The 17,807-nt window shown below is 43.0% G+C and overlaps 2 protein-coding genes across 10 annotated transcripts in view; one reads left to right on the top strand and one right to left on the bottom strand.

The window, feature by feature from the left end:
* Positions 1–3,712, bottom strand: part of LOC147012121 (uncharacterized) — a 297,678-nt gene extending 293,966 nt beyond the window's left edge. For 6 of the 7 annotated variants that reach the window (XM_085858432.1, XM_085858433.1, XM_085858435.1 and 3 more), the window contains exons 1-2: positions 3,528–3,712; positions 221–319 (exon numbers count right to left, since the gene is read on the bottom strand). In XM_085858432.1, the coding sequence (XP_085714558.1) occupies positions 221–319; positions 3,528–3,560 (132 nt within the window). In that variant the 5' untranslated portion in view covers positions 3,561–3,712. The remainder of the gene's footprint in view (positions 1–220; positions 320–3,527) is intronic. The other variant, XM_085858434.1, reaches the window with a different exon arrangement.
* Positions 3,713–3,907: 195 nt separating this feature from the next.
* The window catches only part of NTHL1 (nth like DNA glycosylase 1), a 37,348-nt gene continuing 23,448 nt past the window's right edge, over positions 3,908–17,807 (top strand). Inside the window, exons 1-4 of one of the 3 annotated variants that reach the window (XM_085858418.1) lie at positions 3,908–4,701; positions 5,108–5,278; positions 16,092–16,251; positions 16,505–16,610. In XM_085858418.1, the coding sequence (XP_085714544.1) occupies positions 4,405–4,701; positions 5,108–5,278; positions 16,092–16,251; positions 16,505–16,610 (734 nt within the window). In that variant the 5' untranslated portion in view covers positions 3,908–4,404. The remainder of the gene's footprint in view (positions 4,702–5,107; positions 5,279–16,091; positions 16,252–16,504; positions 16,611–17,807) is intronic. The other 2 variants (XM_085858419.1, XM_085858420.1) reach the window with 2 other exon arrangements.

Below are 17,807 nucleotides of genomic sequence, written 5' to 3'. Positions count from 1 at the left end.
CATGCGGCACAATCACTCCTGCACGTGGGACGTGGCACACTTACTCCTGCACGGGGCACACTCACTCTTGCACGAGTGGCACATTCGCTCCTGCACATGGCATGCAGCACACTCACTCCTGCACGAGTGGCACATTCGCTCCTGCACACGTGGCAAACTCGCTCCTGTATGCGCAGTACACTCGCTCCTGCAAACCCGTTCATGCACGAGGCACACTCACTGTATTGTCCTCTGGAACAGTTTTCGCAAGGTAGACCTTCCCGAAGTCATCTTTCCCGAGCTTCTTAATCAGTTTCACTCGGGACAGGCCAATTTGATCCTGCACAAAAGACGAGACATCAGTCCAAAGACAATGTCGTATCACAGATCTCCACCAAATCAAGTAAACAATGATTAACAAGAGCGAGAATTGCTTTGCAATACATGTCCCCTTCCGATGTGATATTTTCTAAGTCCAAAAAGAGCATAACTGTGAAAAACTTGATGAAATGCCCTGAAACTCAAACTTGTTCTCAAACTCACTATAATGAAGCCAAGTACCAAGTTTCAGTTGCATATGTTAAAGGGTATTGAAAAAAAAGTCTGGAAAACTACAGGTGGGATGGACGGACAGACAGACAGACAGACTGATGGCAAACCAAGAGTCCCCTCTGTTAAAACCGGTAGGGGACTAATAATCATTACACAACCCACATCAACACACAAAGAGAACATTCAATCAATTTCCTCTGCAGTAATGAGGGTAATATTGTGTCGATGATCCAAAGCAATCATATCACTAATTTAAATTCACAGTTCAGATCTTCCCAGCAGTTACATCAAGCACCCTCACCTGCTCATGTCAAGCAAAGTCACCGGCATGTTTCACAATACCGGGGCAATTCCACCGAATGACACTAGAATCCTCAAAGTTGATATGTCCTGAAGGAAGGATTATTGTCCAAAATGATATCCGTTAAATCTTCCTTCGATGAAAATCCCTCAAAATCATCTGTACATGCGATGATAATGCTTTGGCTATTCAATTCCAGGAATTGGAACTTGCATCCCATTATAAAGAGCTAGACTACAAGGCTTGCCAGTTGATGATGGGGTTGTGGGGTTCAGGAAATTTCATGTTCATCGGTTGCAAACGTCACGGCTTACCGCCCCAAGACTTGTTCACTGTTTTTGTTTGGGGTGTATTAACACTGACGTCATTGGCAGCACTGAAGTAAGAGGTAGCTTGACTGACTTTTCACACCAACCTCTTCATTTTATACCCATTTCTTCAAGACAGAGAGAGATGCAGACAGTGTTTTAGTGGTGGGGTGCAAGTACACCCCAGGTAAAACTGTTTAGTTTTTATTATTACGCATGGTCAGAGGGAATTGTTAAACTGATTTTGTGATGGGTAGACATGTTTTCATGGATTGAGATACATTAATGATGAAAATGTTTGTGTTACATAGAAATAGAAGTTTGAGAGTAATTTCGAAAAGAAATAGAAGGCTGAAAGACCCCCACGGGCCCATAATATGAAGTAACCCATCGAATCAAACTGAAAATCATCAAATTTATCACTTTATTGATGTATCTCAACTACGACCTTCCTCCAACGGGAGACGAGGGTCTGTCCCACTTGGGACTATTCCTTTTATGATGTAATTTACGTGAAATTCAACACCATTGTGATACTTGCAATTGAATAAACAATTTTATGAGTATTACCCTCGCCGAAGGATTCGGAGAGGGGATTGCATTTGGGTCTGTTTGTTTGTCTGTCTGTCTGTTTATATGCACAGAACTTTCGTGTTCTTCTCCGCAAATGCTTGTCGGATTGAGACTAAATTTTAACCAAAGATGCAACTACTCCTGTGAAATGTTTTAATGATAATTATGACGATATAGGTCACATGGTGTGGCAGCCATCTTGGAAAAAAGGTAAAAACTTTGGACCTCCGTATCACTCTCTCTCTATTGAGTGTAGCCTGTGGCTGCTGGTTGCATCATTGGTTGGGACGTAGCTATGCCGCTGATGCAGTGTCCCCCTTTCCAGTACACTGGTGCTCATTGTTGCCGACCTTGGAAGGATGACAGACTGAGTCAACCTCCTGGTGTGTTTTAATTCAGCGGCCAACGGGACTTGAACTGAGGACCCTAGGATCCCAAGCTGCCACCCTAACACTAAGCCAACACCAGGCTTACCTCTGTATCTGAAACCACGCCAAGGAAAAAAATTGAAACTTGGCACACAGCAAGTACTCCGCATGGGGAATGAGTGTGACTTTTATGACGTCATAGATACCCTCATTATGACGTAATAATTGCATATGTAGAATGCCACATCCGATGAGTTTGAATATTTTTGAGGGTCATCAAGGGATAAAATGGTCGACAGAAAAAAAAGTCATGACGTCATCGGTCACGTGATTCGGCAGCCATATTGTTTCAAAAATTCAAAATTATTCTTCTCTGAAGTGGCTGAACAGATCGAGGCGACAGATTGTTGTGACATCACAACAAACTCGTTGGAGTAAAATCTCATTTTCAAACGACTTGCTATTGTGACCGATATTTGACATCTCAAATAACTTCAGTTTTTTTGTTGTTGTTTTTTAAACCAGTTGATCTTGAATTCACTGTGCTGATGAAATGCAAATCCTGTTCAAATCAATCGGATGAAAATTGAGGATTTTAGAAAATCGGCCGATATTGACATCGTAACCTCAGAAAATTGAGGATTTTAGAAATTCGGCCGATCTTGACATCATTACCTCAGAAAATTGAGGATTTTAGAAATTCGGCCGATGTTGACATTGTTACCTCAGAAAATTGAAGATTTTAGTAATTCGGCCAATGTTGACATCGTTCCCTCAGAAAATTGAGGATTTTAGAAATTCGGCCGATGTTGACATTGTTACCTCAGAAAATTGAAGATTTTAGTAATTCGGCCAATGTTGACATCGTTCCCTCAGAAAATTGAGGATTTTAGAAATTCGGCCGATGTTGACATTGTTACCTCAGAAAATTGAAGATTTTAGAAATCCGGCCGATGTTGACATTGTTACCTCAGAAAATTGAGGATTTTAGAAATTCGACCGATGTCGACATCATTACCTCAGAAAAAATAAGGATTCTAGAAATTCGGCCGATATTGACATTTTTACCTCAGAAAATTGAGGATTTTAGAAATTCGGCCGATGTTGACATTATTACCTCAGAAAATTGAAGATTTTAGAAATTCGGCCGATATTGACATCGTTACCTCAGAAAATTGAGGATTTTAGAAATTCGGCCGAAGTTGACATTGTTACCTCAAAATCAACAGTAACTGTGAATCTTCAATTTCTCAATAAACAAGCGTCCTGATGTTCGGAGCTCGAACCCAGCGGGCAAGTGTGAAGGAAGGCTCGAGGAGGGAGGAGAGAGACGGCAAGGACTTAAACATAAACCGAAATGGTGATCGATTTCTCTTTTCGGAAAGTCGAAGGATCGAACCTTCATGTGCAACGGGGGATCAGGTACAATCAGCGAACAATACTCACCTCAGCTAAAGAAACGACTTGTCCCGCGTCCATCGTGATTCTTATTTCAATGGAACTGCGAAGCACGACGAAAAATCCCAACTTTCCTCAACCTCTATTGTCAAGGTTGTTGTGGTTTAATGGTCTTGTTGCCATCGAAACCAAAGTCCCGCTGTTGTTAAGGTTGTTGTGGTTTAATGGTCTTGTTGCCATCGAAACCAACGTCGCTCCACCGCTGTTAAGGTTGTTGTTGTTTTATGGTCATTTTATTTTCGCCCTCGAAGTCCACCCACACACCATATAATATAACATAAGACAATAAAGAGAACGTCAATGTGTGTTTAAATAAAATATTGTAGTAAACAAGAACCGCCAGGAAGCCTCAAGCTCTGGAGATAAAACGCCTTTACGAAACAGTCAAGGTAGTATCTTGCAGTTCCCGGTCTTTAGATCAAGAAAACGAAACATGTGTATCTGGTGTGCCTGCGTGAGGATTCAATGAAGGTTCAATCTCTCCTCTCAAGGGCACCAATGGCGGCAAAAGGCAAACGTGTTGGTTCATAATCGCCTCAGGATTCATCTGAATTCGTGCATATTTGTCATACTTGTGATTTCAATGTTAAATTAGTCTTTTTGTCATTAATCTCGGTTTTTTTTCATTGAGGTATTTGTTTACTTCAGGGTATCCTGCGAACGGTCGAGCGAGCGGTGTGTTGGAGTTGTTTTGCTTTAGTCGGGCAGGTCTCCCAGTTCCCAAAAAATAAATGTGTGATTTGAATTAAAGAAAATGTGAATCAAAATGGAATTTTGAAGTAAATTTAGGCTTAAGATCGCATGTTAATTAATCAGTAAAAACCAAGGAAATTAATGGTTTGTTTTGAATGCATCTGTCGGGACGATGTTGACGAGGCGTGCGAAAGCATCACGTCCCTTCATACCTGTGGCGCCAACAGCGGTGGTTTGGGATGGTGAGCAGGTCAAGCCGAGCAAGTCCAGACGGCGGAATCGGATCACGGTTTGTTATGAACAACAACACCTGGAACACCTGGATCCCGAGGGAAATGGGACAAAGTGCTGGGAACCTTTACGTTGGCGGGAACAGCTGGAGAACATCCAGACCATGCGGCAAGCCAAAGACGCACCTGTGGACAAGCTGGGTGCTGAGAAGTGTTTCGATGAAAAAGCACCTGCACAGGTGTGGCTCGGCTGACTGTACGTTCTGTCTTTGGTTTGGTGTCTGCTCCACGTGTAAGTCGTGCCGAGAGCTCACGTGGTTTGGACCAACATCCACAAGGGCTTTGACGATTGTCTAGTCTTGCAGAAGACACCATAAGATGTTTAAGGTTCACCAGCGAATGGTAGTAGACAGGACAACCGGCTTAACGTACCTTTGTAGGAGGTGCATTCTTCGCTGTATTAATGCCTGGCCTGATAATTTATATTGGACACTGTCAAAGCATGATGAGATGACAACTGGAAGGCCATGGTCGTGTGAATTGAAATTTGTGGTGTGGAGAATGGAGATTAATACAATGATCTCACAAACAATGAATTCATTCTTTCTGGTTGACTTCCCTGGCTCTCCACCCTTCCCCATACAGGTAAAGAGGTACCAGGTGCTCATCTCGTTGATGCTTTCCAGTCAGACAAAGGATGAGGTCACGGCGGCTGCAATGAGGCGTCTCCGTGAGAACTGTCTGACGGTGGAGGCAATCCTTGGCACTGATGACATCACGTTGGAGAAACTCATTTATCCCGTGGGGTTCTGGAGGGTAAGGTGAAACCCAAGTTCTCAGCAGCCGTAACCTGCTGCATGCAACCTTTGTTCATCAATTTCCATTTTAACCTTAATATGAAACTGCCTTTGCCTATGTGTCACGCACTTGTTGCTGATTGTTAACAACTACATAATGACATATTGTTGTGGGCCGGGGTTCGGCGGCGATAAATAACCACTAGGTGGAGCAGTGGAGTCATCTCCCACCGAACACCCGGAATTTAGGTCATGACTCTCGGATAAGTCCGAGAGTTCACGGGTCCCTTAGCGGACCGTGGTCGCCAATATTTTGACTGCGTGGGGTAGGGTTAATTGCCTAATTTCAATCTACCTAAGTACCCACGTCGTCCAACTACCGGGAAAAAACCACACTATCGACGGACCTCGGGCAGAACGGACCGTTTACAGAGCCCAATCTGGGTGTCAACCGAGCGGGGATTACCAAGATCCGTCGGTCCAAATGAACAATTTACCGGCCCAAACGGCCTCACTAATTCTCAAGTCCAAACCATGTTGGGTCAATCAAAAAAAGGACAGAAACAAACTGGAACATTTAAACAATTATTTTATTTACAGAAATAAAAGAAAGGGACGAAGTGTAGACTTATTCACGACTATATGCAAGCAAATATTTACAATGATCATAATCACTGATACAGTTTTACTTATAGGATGGCGCCACATACAGACACACACACCCAAAAGAAAAAGGACCCAATCGGTCTTTATTCGACCCTTGCAGCCAAGGGGATAGTCAAATTGGGGATCAGAGTTCTGTCAGGGTACATGACCGCGTTTGTGTGGCTTGGCCCGCGACTGCACGTGTGGGGCCCGTAGTCCGTGGGAGCTTGGATGGTGAATAGCGGATCCAGGGTCGCTCCTTGTAGAAGGCCAGCGGAGACTCCAGGCTTGAGAGCACCAGCAATGACGACAGCGCACCCAAACTGCCTTCCAAGAGCTGCTCCCTCCAAAGAACTTCAAAGAACTCTCAAGAACTCCCAAGGACACGCAAGAACTTTCTGAACTCTGAACTCTCCGAACTCGAACGAGCACAATAACTCTCCACACACCCACACACTGGGGGTCGCGTCATCCTTTATCGACCGCTCTGAGCAGGGCGGGGCCTTGGTGGAGCTGACCCGCTGATCGCCCTGATTGGACAGGGACCTCCATGGATCCGCCCTTTCTGGGCGGGGTTATGGCCGAGCCGGGAAAACCCCGCCCTCTCTACGCGTGTCTGTACCCCTCTTGCTTGAGAAACAACAATTTTGCCTCGTGGTGTTGGAATGCAGACCAATTCGAGGAAGTCGAATCAAGCACGCGAGGACCTTGCCTCGTATGCTACGGCCGCGAGGCGAGGGCACAAGCGCTGAAAGACACTGTGGCCGCAAGTAGAGGGGATCTGGAGATTTAAATAACCTCACTATAAAATAACTCAGCGCACACACAAAATTCCCATTAGACATAGGGGATGGATTCTAACTGTACACATACTTATCGAAATAACTGAACTTTGGGACCCTGGCCGTTTGTGTGCACAAGGTTTCCAAATCCGTAACAATATTTCCATGTAATCATGTTTCCACCTTTCTCGTGTTTCTAGGTTATTGGGTTTCAACACGCTCCCTCCCTCACCATTCTCCTCGATCATATTTGTTTCTGCTTCTTCCCCAGTTTTCCTTTGCACTTCTGTGATTGAGAGTTTGTGCCTGTATCCCACTCCTTCACCCTTGTGTCCTCCTCTCCTTACCCTTGCCTCGGGTACTCGCCCTTAAACCCTTGTTTTTCCGCCCTCACCTTCATAATCCCTTAAATCATTCCTTTGTTATTTGTCTGTGTTTTCATATGTAAAGATCTGTCTATAGCCAGCTTTGAGCACCTGGAGGACTTGTTCCTGAGACGAGCATGACGTGCCTCGCACCCGCCTGCTGGGTTAGAAGCGCCTCAAGCCTTATGCACCGGTGGGCAGGGCGCGTCTGGTCTGTGTTGTGGACCAATGAGCGTATGCTCACCAGCTGGATAGAAATGGAAGAGCAGGACAGAGAATTCAGCACATTCTGGCATAAGAGTTTGGTTGGGGAAGGCACCAAGCGAGGAGCTGAGTGGAGTTTGGAGTGGACAGTTGGTCTTAAGAGTGGAGATGGGGAGCTGAAAGTGCAGGACCATGGTAAGAGATGTCCTGTGGAGCCAGCCTCAGAGACAATGGCATCGGACAAGGCACACATGTACATGGAGGCCACGGGGCATGGACGTGACTGCCAGACCCATGTAATCCCACCGAGAGCTCCGCCATCTTCAGCTACCCCGAGCAAACCCAGCACTGATTTCACTCAGGCATCGTGTGGGAAGCAGGTTCTTTTTCTTCTTTGTCTCGTCATTTCACCCCTTCTGCCTTGTCCTTGCTATCTGTGGTAGGAAGGAGTAAGTTGCTGTGTTGATCCGATTGAGATATTGTGGCGTGAGTGTTTTATAATCATATAGTTTAATTATTGTAATATATGCATTTTTCTCTCTTCCCTTTCTCCTATTCCCCTTGTATTATTTACGAGCAGGGGGTACCTGTCGTTACCCAGTCTGTTTTTTTTTTATGGGGGCCTAAAACGCTTCCCCACACCGACCAACTAAATTGGTTTGGGGATCATTTAATATTACCTTCAATGTAGCTACAAGGACTTAGGTACGACAGAGCGATTTTTTTTTTTTTTTTTTTTTTTTTTTTTTTTTTATGGCCCGTCAACGGTTGCCTGTCCAACTCTCAATACCGTGAGATTTTCGCACACCCCGTGGAGTTGCAACTGTCAAGAGTGACTTTGACCATGACACATGAAACCAAGGAATCGCAAAATCAACTTCGTACATAGAGAAATGTATTGTGTAGGACTGTCCAGGGTGGTTCCAAAGTCCCTTTACCCCCTCTCATCATCTGCTTGAGTATAATATGTATATATACATATATATATATATATATATATATATATATATATATATATATATATATATATATATATATATATATATACACACACACACACATGCATATATGTATAAAATATATATTGTTACAGCTGTGGAAATTCGCATTACACCATAAAGGGCCCTCAGGTGAGATATCTCTGTAGGTACATGTGTAGTTAGCCCAAACCCGTTGTATAGAGGGAATTTATGTGATCCATTTGGGCTGTGATCCTTCAGTTAGTCGTTTTTCTTTCTCTATCTTGTATTTCAAACAAACAAAAACCGCCAACGATGCTGGTGGGCTTTTCCCGCCATTCTTCCCCACGCTTGGTGTGGGGGAAGGGGGAAGGGCAGCTCGCCGCCGATTGGTGAATGAACAGCGTGAGGCGGTCGGGGTGAGGGAACACCCCTTTTCGAGAACCCTCTCGAAGGAGGGTGGAGCCGAAAATGGGGCGGAGCGAAGGGCGGAGCCCCGCGCTATAAAGGACGAACACGGGCGGGGCGCCCTCTCTCTCTCCTCTCCCTCTCTCTTCCTCCACTCGCTTCCTCCTCCTCTTCCTCTTCGCTCGTCTGCGTGTGGTTGTTGCTGTTGGTGGTTCGTTCGTCTACGAGTTCTTCAGAGTTTTCCTACGAGTCCAGCTGGAGGGAGTCGAGTCGGCGCATCCTCGTCCTGGGCCCTGTCGCTGTCTACATCGGGAGAGGGCGAGCCTTCTGCCAGGTGCAGGAAGCCCTGTTCGTGGCGCGGAGCGGCTACACGTGCCGGCGTGAGATGCGAGTCGCAGACCACATCGGGGGAGGCTCGGATTCGAGGTCAAGGACGCGACGCTGGACGACGCGTGCAGGGAAGTCGCAACTTTCTCTTTTCCTTTGGGTTCGTGTAAATGACTGTGGGTGGCGCCTGTCCTTGAAGTAAAACTGGTTAAGTGTTGCCGTGTGTCGGCCTGAGTCGGGACATCTCTTTTGCCTGTGATTGTGTATACGTGCCATTTCTTGACTTGCTTTTGCTTTATTGTACATGATGATTGTGACTGTATACGTGCCTTCCGTGCTGGTCTGCGTGTGCAATTAAACGTGCTTGTGTGAACTTGTTCCCCGTTTCGCTGTGTCCTTTCCTTCGTTTGAATTTCCATCTTGCATCACGTAAGGGGTTCGTAGTTGGTTTAAAACGCCCGGTAATTAATCGTAACCGTCAAGGCCGACGATAACACCGCTCGGTTATCACTGTAGCACGGAACTGTGGCGTGGTACGTTCGCCCGCTCGACCACTCGCGCAGCTACTTAGGTAGATCGAATTTGGCGAGCAACCCTATCCTGCGCGGGTGGGCAATTGGCATGATCGTGATGAGGTTAAACCCACACTCGTGACTAGCTCCCGGCGTTGTTCCAAGAGGGTCACGACAGAATTGTCCGTCCGGTGGGCGACGTGCCACGATTCGAGTTACGTGGCCATTCGCACGCCGGCGGGCGCGAATTCGCAACAATATACATACACCCACACATGCAAAAATGTATAAAATAAATATTATATATACATATATACATATATACATATATACATATATACATATATACATTAGCCTGGTGTTGGCGCAGTGGTTAGGGCAGCGGCTTGGGATCCAAGAGATCCTGAGTTCAAGCCCCGTTGGGCCACTGAATTAATACACCAGGGGGTTGACTCAGCCTGTCATCCTTCCGAGGTCGGCGAAATGAGTACCAGTATACTGGGCCGGTATATACCCCGGTTAAAATAGGTGTACCATATCCCTGTGTCGTAAGAGGCGACCAGGGTTGCGTCAGGAAGGGCATCCGGCGTAAAACATGTGCCAAATCACTATGCGGATCATACGGATGATCCGCTGTGGCGACCCCTAACGGGAGCAGGAAGAAGAAGAAGAAGAAGAAGAAGAAGAAGACGAAGACGACGACGACGACATACATACACGCACCTCCTGACTGTTATGGTGAGCATTGCCGCAGATTATGTAAAACCACATAATCTGCAAAAACTGTCCATCTGCCACCCAGACAATTGTTCCCCCTAATGATGAAAACCATTCAACCAGAAGTCATGTGATGCGATCACTTTGGTGTCGGACCATATCCAATGGAGATTGGGGGAGTGCTCGTCACACGCCACATGTTTCGATTTAACCACCAATCGCATCACGTGCCTTCTGATTGAATGGTTTGCGTTAGCGGGAACAATTGTATGGGTGGCAGACGGATGGTTGTTCTTTGCGGATTATGCGGTTTTACCGTGTGAGACATAATCTACGGCGATGCTCACCATAACAGTCAGGAGGTGTGTTTTATGTTTAAACGACGAATATGGTCATCATTGGTTAAATATTTATTGGAATTTTGTCCTGATGAGGGCCAACAAACCCAAAGTTCAGATTGGTGGCACTGCTTGATGTTTAACTGATGTTAACCATGTAATCTTTGTCAGTTTGATTATATAAATAATTTACACTTCCCACACATATATACATATATAAAACTAGGTGGCAAGGGTTATATAAATAATTGACACCTCCCACACTCCTCTAGCCAAAGAAGCTGTATAAAGCAACCCAAGAAGGACTATACAAGGTCAGTGCTTTGCTGTTTCAAACCCTTCCTCAAGTTCCTCCACAGCTATAAAGAAGAAGATGAACTCCAACTCTGAGTCTTTATATGTTTCTGGGTTAAGTTTGACCCCGATCTATAAATATTGTGCCGTTCAGGAAGATGATGACCTCCAACTTCGACTGCTTCCGGAAGAAGTTTATTTGTCTTTAAATGTCTCGTAATTGTTTTGGATTTATTAATACGTATGTGTGCTGGGATATTACTGTCATTAATCAAAAAGGTTTTGGCACTATACAGTGATTTTAATTTTTTTTAAAAAAATAATAATAATAAAAGAAAGAAAGTCAACTTTTATTTTTCAAAATTTTCTAAGCTTTTGCTTAAAACACTCCATGACACTCACTGATGAACCTCTGAAAGTTTGATAAAGATATGTTCAGCCATCTCTGAGAAAAAATGGCAAAAAAAAACACACACACACACACTCTTATCGTAGAGATTTCTTCCACCACCGAAGGTGGAAGGAGGTTATGTTTTCAGTCCTGTCTGTTTGTCTGTGAGCAGTATATCTCAAAAAGTTGATCAGATTCGGATGAAACTTGGTGGACAGTTTGGTTGTGACAAGGATGAATTGATTAGATTTTGGTGTAGTTGAAGATCCGGAAAAACGAATTTTTAAAAATGATTCTTCATCATTGAGAGAGAGTGGCAAAAATTATATATATAGCGTGATATCTAAAACGATTTTGGATGAAACTTGGTGGATGAGTTTGGTAGGTGGCAAAACAAGCTGAATAAAGTTTGATTCAGGTACAGATCTGGCTTATCAGTGGGATACAAAAAGGAAACTGTTCAGCCTCGGCAGAGGTATGCGCTGTACTGAGTGCCGCTTTGGTTACCTCTGCCACTGAAGGTGGAAGGAGGCTATGTTTTCACGCGTCGTCTGTCTGTGTGCAGGATATCTCAAAAAGTTGTGGACGGTCTCGGATGAAATTTGGTGGGCAGGTGAGGTGTGTGACAAGGACAAATTGATTTGATCTTGCTGAAGATCCAGATACGAGAGTCTTTAATGTGATTCTTCAACATTGACAGATGGGACCAAAAACGATATAGAGTTATAGTATGATGTTTCAAAAAATTATTAGGCCCGATATGTTCAACTGGATCAGGCATTGCGTGGCGGAGGCATGTGCTCTTCCGAGTGCCCTCAAAGTTAACCTCCGCCATCGAAGATCGGAAGTTACTGTTTTCACCCCTTTCTGTTTGTTTGTTTGTTTGTGAACAGTATTACGGAAAAACTCCTTGACGGATTTCGACGAAACTTGGTGGGGGGGGGGGGTTAGGTATGGTCCAAGGATCATGCCATTAGATTTTGGACTTGGTCCAAAATCCAATATGGCCGCTCTGGCGGCCATTTTGAAAAATATTTGAATGTTTTTTTTTGCATTTCTACATGTTTTAAGTGATTTCCAACCCCCCCCAAAAGAAATTGTTAGAGAAAAAGAAATTTTTGCAACTTTTTTTCAACAAAATTTCGATTTTTTTTTTTTTTTTTTTTTTTTTTTTTTTTTGCATTTCCACATGTTATCAGTGATTTCCAACAAAAAACATGCCAAAACTAGAAGGGGCACTCGGTAGAGCGCATACCTTCGCCGCCGCAACTTTTTTCCGGGCACATTTGAAAAACGTCCATGACGTCACAACCGTCAGTCCGATTGACGTCAAATTTGGTGTGTAACCTCCTTGAAGGCAGTCCAACAAAATGGAATGATAAACACTGAAAAATTAAAAAGTTGAAAATTGACGTCATTTTGACGCACTTCCGGGGAAGTCACGTCCAATCGGGGACTACCATTCTGAAAGCTCGTAGTTCACTGAACGTTTTAACGTTGGTTTCATGTCAATAGCTCTATTAGATCTGAAGCTATGCCTACAAGTATATTTTGACCTTGAGTGTGACCTTGACCTTGACTACAGAGTTAATTGGCAAAACCTGTACATCAATAAACAGATATTTTGGTACTGATCCTAATGCCTGGATTTGGGAGACTTTGCTTTATAAATTATATAGATATTTGAATGTAAAATATCAGGACATTTTAGCCACAATTGAAAAACGTCATGTTCAAACGTCAATGACGTCATAACGGCCAGTCCGATCAAAGTCAAATTTGGTGTGTGACGTCCTTAAGGTAAGTCCTACAAAACGGTATGATCAAAACTGATGAGATCGAAAATTGAAAATTTACGTCATCTTGTGACGTCATTTAGACGCACTTCCGATGACGTTACGTCAAATCCGACACTATATATCCGAAAGGTATCTCGTCATGGAACAATATGGCGGTGGTTGCATGTCGATAGCTGTATTATGCAGGAAGTTATGCTCAAAAGAGTGTTTTTGACCTTTTTATGACCTTGACCTTGACCTTTGACCCGATTGCTCCCAAAATCTAATCAAATCGTCCTTGGATACTCACGAATCATCCCACCAAATTTCATGCAATTCGGTTTAATACTTTCTGAGTTATGCGAATAACAAACAAACACACATATTCACAAATAAATAAATACACAGAGACCAAAACATAACCTTTCGCAGAATGCGAAGGTAATTATAATTGCGGCTGATTTTGGAACTTCAGGTGGATATACCCACGTAAAATCAATTTCTGTCTCAAGGAATCTAGTTATGATGAATGAATTGAGTATGTAAAAGGGAAAGTTGCAAACTATAACTCTGTGAGCACTGTTGACGTCAAATTGAATGAATAGGATATCAGGTTCACTTGAGTGACCTAGCAGTATTGGCGGCGGAGGTTTTGCACTCTACCGAGTGCTCCCCCTCTCGTTAACCTCCGCCATCTTCGAAGATGGATGGAGGTTACTGTTTTCACCCCTTTCTGTTTGTTTGTTTGTTTGTTTGTTTGTTTGTTTGTGAACAGTATTACGGAAAAACTCCTCGATGGATTTTGACGAAACTTGGTGGGGGGGGGGGTTAGGTATGGTCCAAAGATTATGCCATTAAATTTTGGACTTGGTCCCTCCCCCTCCCCAAAAAAAAAATAGGAAAAAAAAATTATTTTTTTTGCATTTCTACATGTTTTAAGTGATTTCCAACCCCCCCCCCCCCCAATTTTTTTTTACCTCCCTCCCAAAATAAAATAGAGGAATTTTTTTTTTTTGCATTTCTACATGTTTTAAGTGATTTCCAACCCCCCCCCAAAAAAAATTGTTACCTCCCCCACCCAAAAAAGAGAATTTTTTTTTGCATTTCTACATGTTTTAAGTGATTTCCAACCCCCCCCCCCAAAAAAAAATTGTTTGAGGAAAAAAAAAAATTATTTTTTTTTTTTTGCATTTTTACATGTTTTAAGTGATTTCCAAACCCCCAAAATATCGTTCCCCCCCCAAAAAAGGGAAATTTTTTTTTGCATTTCTACATGCTTTAAGTGATTTCCAACCCCCCCAAAAAAAGTTGTTAGAGAAAAAAAAAATTTGCAATTTCTTTTTCAACAAAATTTCGTTTTTTTTTTTGTTGCATTTTTACATGTTTTAAATGATTTCCAACCCCCCCCCCCAAAAAAAAAATGTTGGAGAAAAGAACTATAACTCTCAGCACTGTTGACATCATATTTAATGAATAAGATATAAGGTTCACTTGAGTGACCCAGCAGTATTGGCGGCAGAGGTTTTGCACTCTCCCGAATGCTCCCCCCTCGAGTTAACCTCCGCCATCGAAGATGGATGGAGGTTACTGTTTTCACCCATCTGTTTGTTTGTTTGTTTGTTTGTGAACAGTATTACGGAAAAAAACTCCTTGACGGATTTCGACGAAACTTGGTGGGGGGATTAGGTATGGTCCAAGGATTATTCCATTAGATTTTGGACTTGGTCCAAAGTCCAATATGGCCGCTATGGCGGCCATGTTGAAAAAAAATTTGAATTTTTGTTTTTGCATTTCTACATGTTTTAAGTGATTTCCAACCCCCCCCCCCCCAAAAAAAAAATTGTTAGAGAGAAAAAATAAAATTTTGCAACTTTTTTTTCAACAAAATTTCGATATTTTTTTTTGCATTTCTACATGTTATAAGTGATTGCCAACAAAAAAACATGCCAAAATTATAATTGCGGCTGATTTTGGAACTTCAGGTGGATATACCGACGTAAAATCATTTTCTGTCTCAAGTAATCTAGTTATGACGAATGAATTGAGTATGTAAAAGTTAAAAGTAAAAGGGAAAGTTGCAAGCTATAACTCTGTGAGCACTGTTGACGTCAAATTGAATGAATAGGATATCAGGTTCATTTGAGTGACCTGGCAGTATTGACGGCGGAGGTTTTGCACTCTCCCGAGTGCTCCCCCTCTAGTTAAACCTGTTTTCACCATCTTTCTGTTGGCCTGGTAAATGGTTTGTTCATTGGCATTTATAACCACGGTGTGAATAAACCCACGACCATTGGGAAAACAGTTGATGCTTTGCTTGAGTAATTGTATAACATTATTGCACTGAAACACAATTGTTTCTTCGTCAACCAATGACTCCCCTCCACCACCCCCCCCCCCAAAACTGAATGAGGATATCAAAACAGCATATCTATATTCTAAGAGAGATGTTTGTCTGTGTTTCACCTTTTTTTCTCAGAGATGGCTGAATGGATCTTTGTCGAACTTTCAGCGGTTCATCATTCAGTGTTTCAGGCAAAATTTGAAAAGGATTTTTTTTTTTAATGTGCAGCAACCCTTAAATCGCTTTTGAGTGCCTTAGTCTTTATAGCTGTGTAAAAGGTAATATTAAATGATCCCTGACCCCATTCCTTAGTGGGTGTATGGAAGTGTTTTCAGCCCCCATGCCAAAATTGGAATGAAATCCAAATTTTATTGATTCAAAATGCCATCAGAATTAAAACAGCACCGGGCCGTGGGGTACCCCTGCTAGTATCTGATAAAGAAAGCATCATTGTCTCCAAAGAAAAACAAAAATGCATTTATGTCTGAAAACTTCCAAGATGTTTAGCTTGTGTTAGCTTATTTTGAATTTTATAAAAACCATTGATTCACTCAGGTTGCTGTTAGCTATTCTTCCAATTTGGTTGGAAAAAAAAATGGACAAATTTCCCCTTCACTTTGGACTTATTTTGAACTGGTAACATGCCTGAGTGAGATGCTTGTAAAATTAAGTCCCCCTTTTGAACTGATGTTTCCAGTGGGAAAATGAAATTATACAAATGGTTTGTACACTGAATGAATTAATCTTATCTGATGCTTTAATATCTCGCAGACCAAAGCCAGGCACATAAAGTTGGCAACGGTGATGATACAGGATGAGTACAATGGAGATATCCCTGATTGTGTGGAAGGCCTCATAAAGCTTCCTGGTGTGGGACCCAAAATGGCTCACTTGGTGATGGCAATTGCGTGGGGAAAAGTTACTGGAATAGGTGAGAGGGTGAGAGGGAGGGTAGGAAGGAATAAGGATGGGGGGGGGGAGAGAAGAGAGGTTGGTAGAGATAGAGTAATAAAGCATTTATATCCCCCCCCCCACCTCACTTCTCGTTGTTCCTATTTTAATGACCAACTTTTTGAACATTTGATATGTAGTATCAGTGATTACCAATTGGGATGAAAAAATTGAGGAAATTTCTGAAAATGGGATTGGAAATGTTTTTTTTTTTTCTTTTCTTTTTTTCCCAGCTGTAGACACGCATGTGCACAGAATTTGCAACAGGCTGCGTTGGTTACCCAAGGAATCTAAGAACCCTGAAGCAACAAGGGTTATGCTGGAAGGATGGGTTCCAAGGTGGGATTTCTGAGTTACTTGTGTTTCTGTTTTAATGAATCAAAGTTCCAGACTTGGCATGGGGAATCTCCAGCCCATGAGCCAGATCCAGCCCGTGACTTGTTTTGATCCGGCCCACGTGGTGATATTTGTTCAGTATTTTACGTAGCTATTATTGTCGGGACGTCGATCGCCCTTGATTAAGGCATGAAGATGCGGTATACTTGAGAGAAAAGTGTTTATTTTGAATCAAGAACGTGCGCACGGACAGCACACCCTGAGGCACCACAATTCTTGCCGGAGAGTGCTCTGCCCTATCAGTCGAGCTACTCTCTTATATACAGTTCTATCTTGGACAAATGTTTATCTCGCAATTGTCCTTTCTTTCAACCTGCCAAACTGCCTTTAGCAACTGGTTTATGTCCTTCAACAACCATGAATCAAGCAGATAATGAGGAAGCAAAGTCACTCCCTAATGCTGCTAACAGCATTCTTGTGGATTACTCAAGACTGACCCCATCTTTATCTCTACATACAGCATTCCAATGTTCCTTTATGAACAGCAAGCAGGAGTATATTTTTGGCTACTGCAGGAGAGTAAGTAAAAGTCTTGGGAACAAACAAAGCTAATAAGAAGAAGGTACAAATTCCAACATTATCACTTCACTCAAAAACATCTTAAGAATAGTAACATGTATTCTTCCCAACATGGACGCTGTCATCAAAAGGAAACATTCTTTGAAGTTACATTTGGTAAGTTATTGAAAATTATTCGTACTAGTTGAACCCTTGTATGCCTAGTGTTGGCTTAATGGTTAGTGTGGTGGACTTGGGATCCTAGGGTCCTGAGTTCAAATCCTGCTCACTGTTGAATTAATACCAGGTGGGGTTAACTTGACCTGCCATCCTTCCGAGGTCGGCAAAATGAGTGCCAGCATGCTGGTATACTGTGTCGGAGTGGCGACCCGTCCAAGATTGTGCCTAATAGCCAAGGAGACTGCTTCGGCAGCACAAACGCTCTGCACAGAGTATGGTCCCAATGCATGGATGGATGGAACCCATGTAAATGCCGTGAAAATAATCTATATCTGTTTCTAATTTTTGTCACAATATTATACAAACTTCGTCGTGACGAACCAAGATAGATTAACTCCCAAAAAGACTAAGGGCCGAATTTACGAAAGTCGTTCAGCGAGAGTCTTGCTAACACAAACTCTT

This window comes from Eptatretus burgeri, chromosome 15 (assembly GCF_056783735.1).
Source record: "Eptatretus burgeri isolate ZD-2024b chromosome 15, Ebu_testis_v1, whole genome shotgun sequence".
NCBI classification, from domain to species: domain Eukaryota; kingdom Metazoa; phylum Chordata; class Myxini; order Myxiniformes; family Myxinidae; genus Eptatretus; species Eptatretus burgeri.
This window is presented reverse-complemented; position numbering and strand designations above follow the sequence as displayed.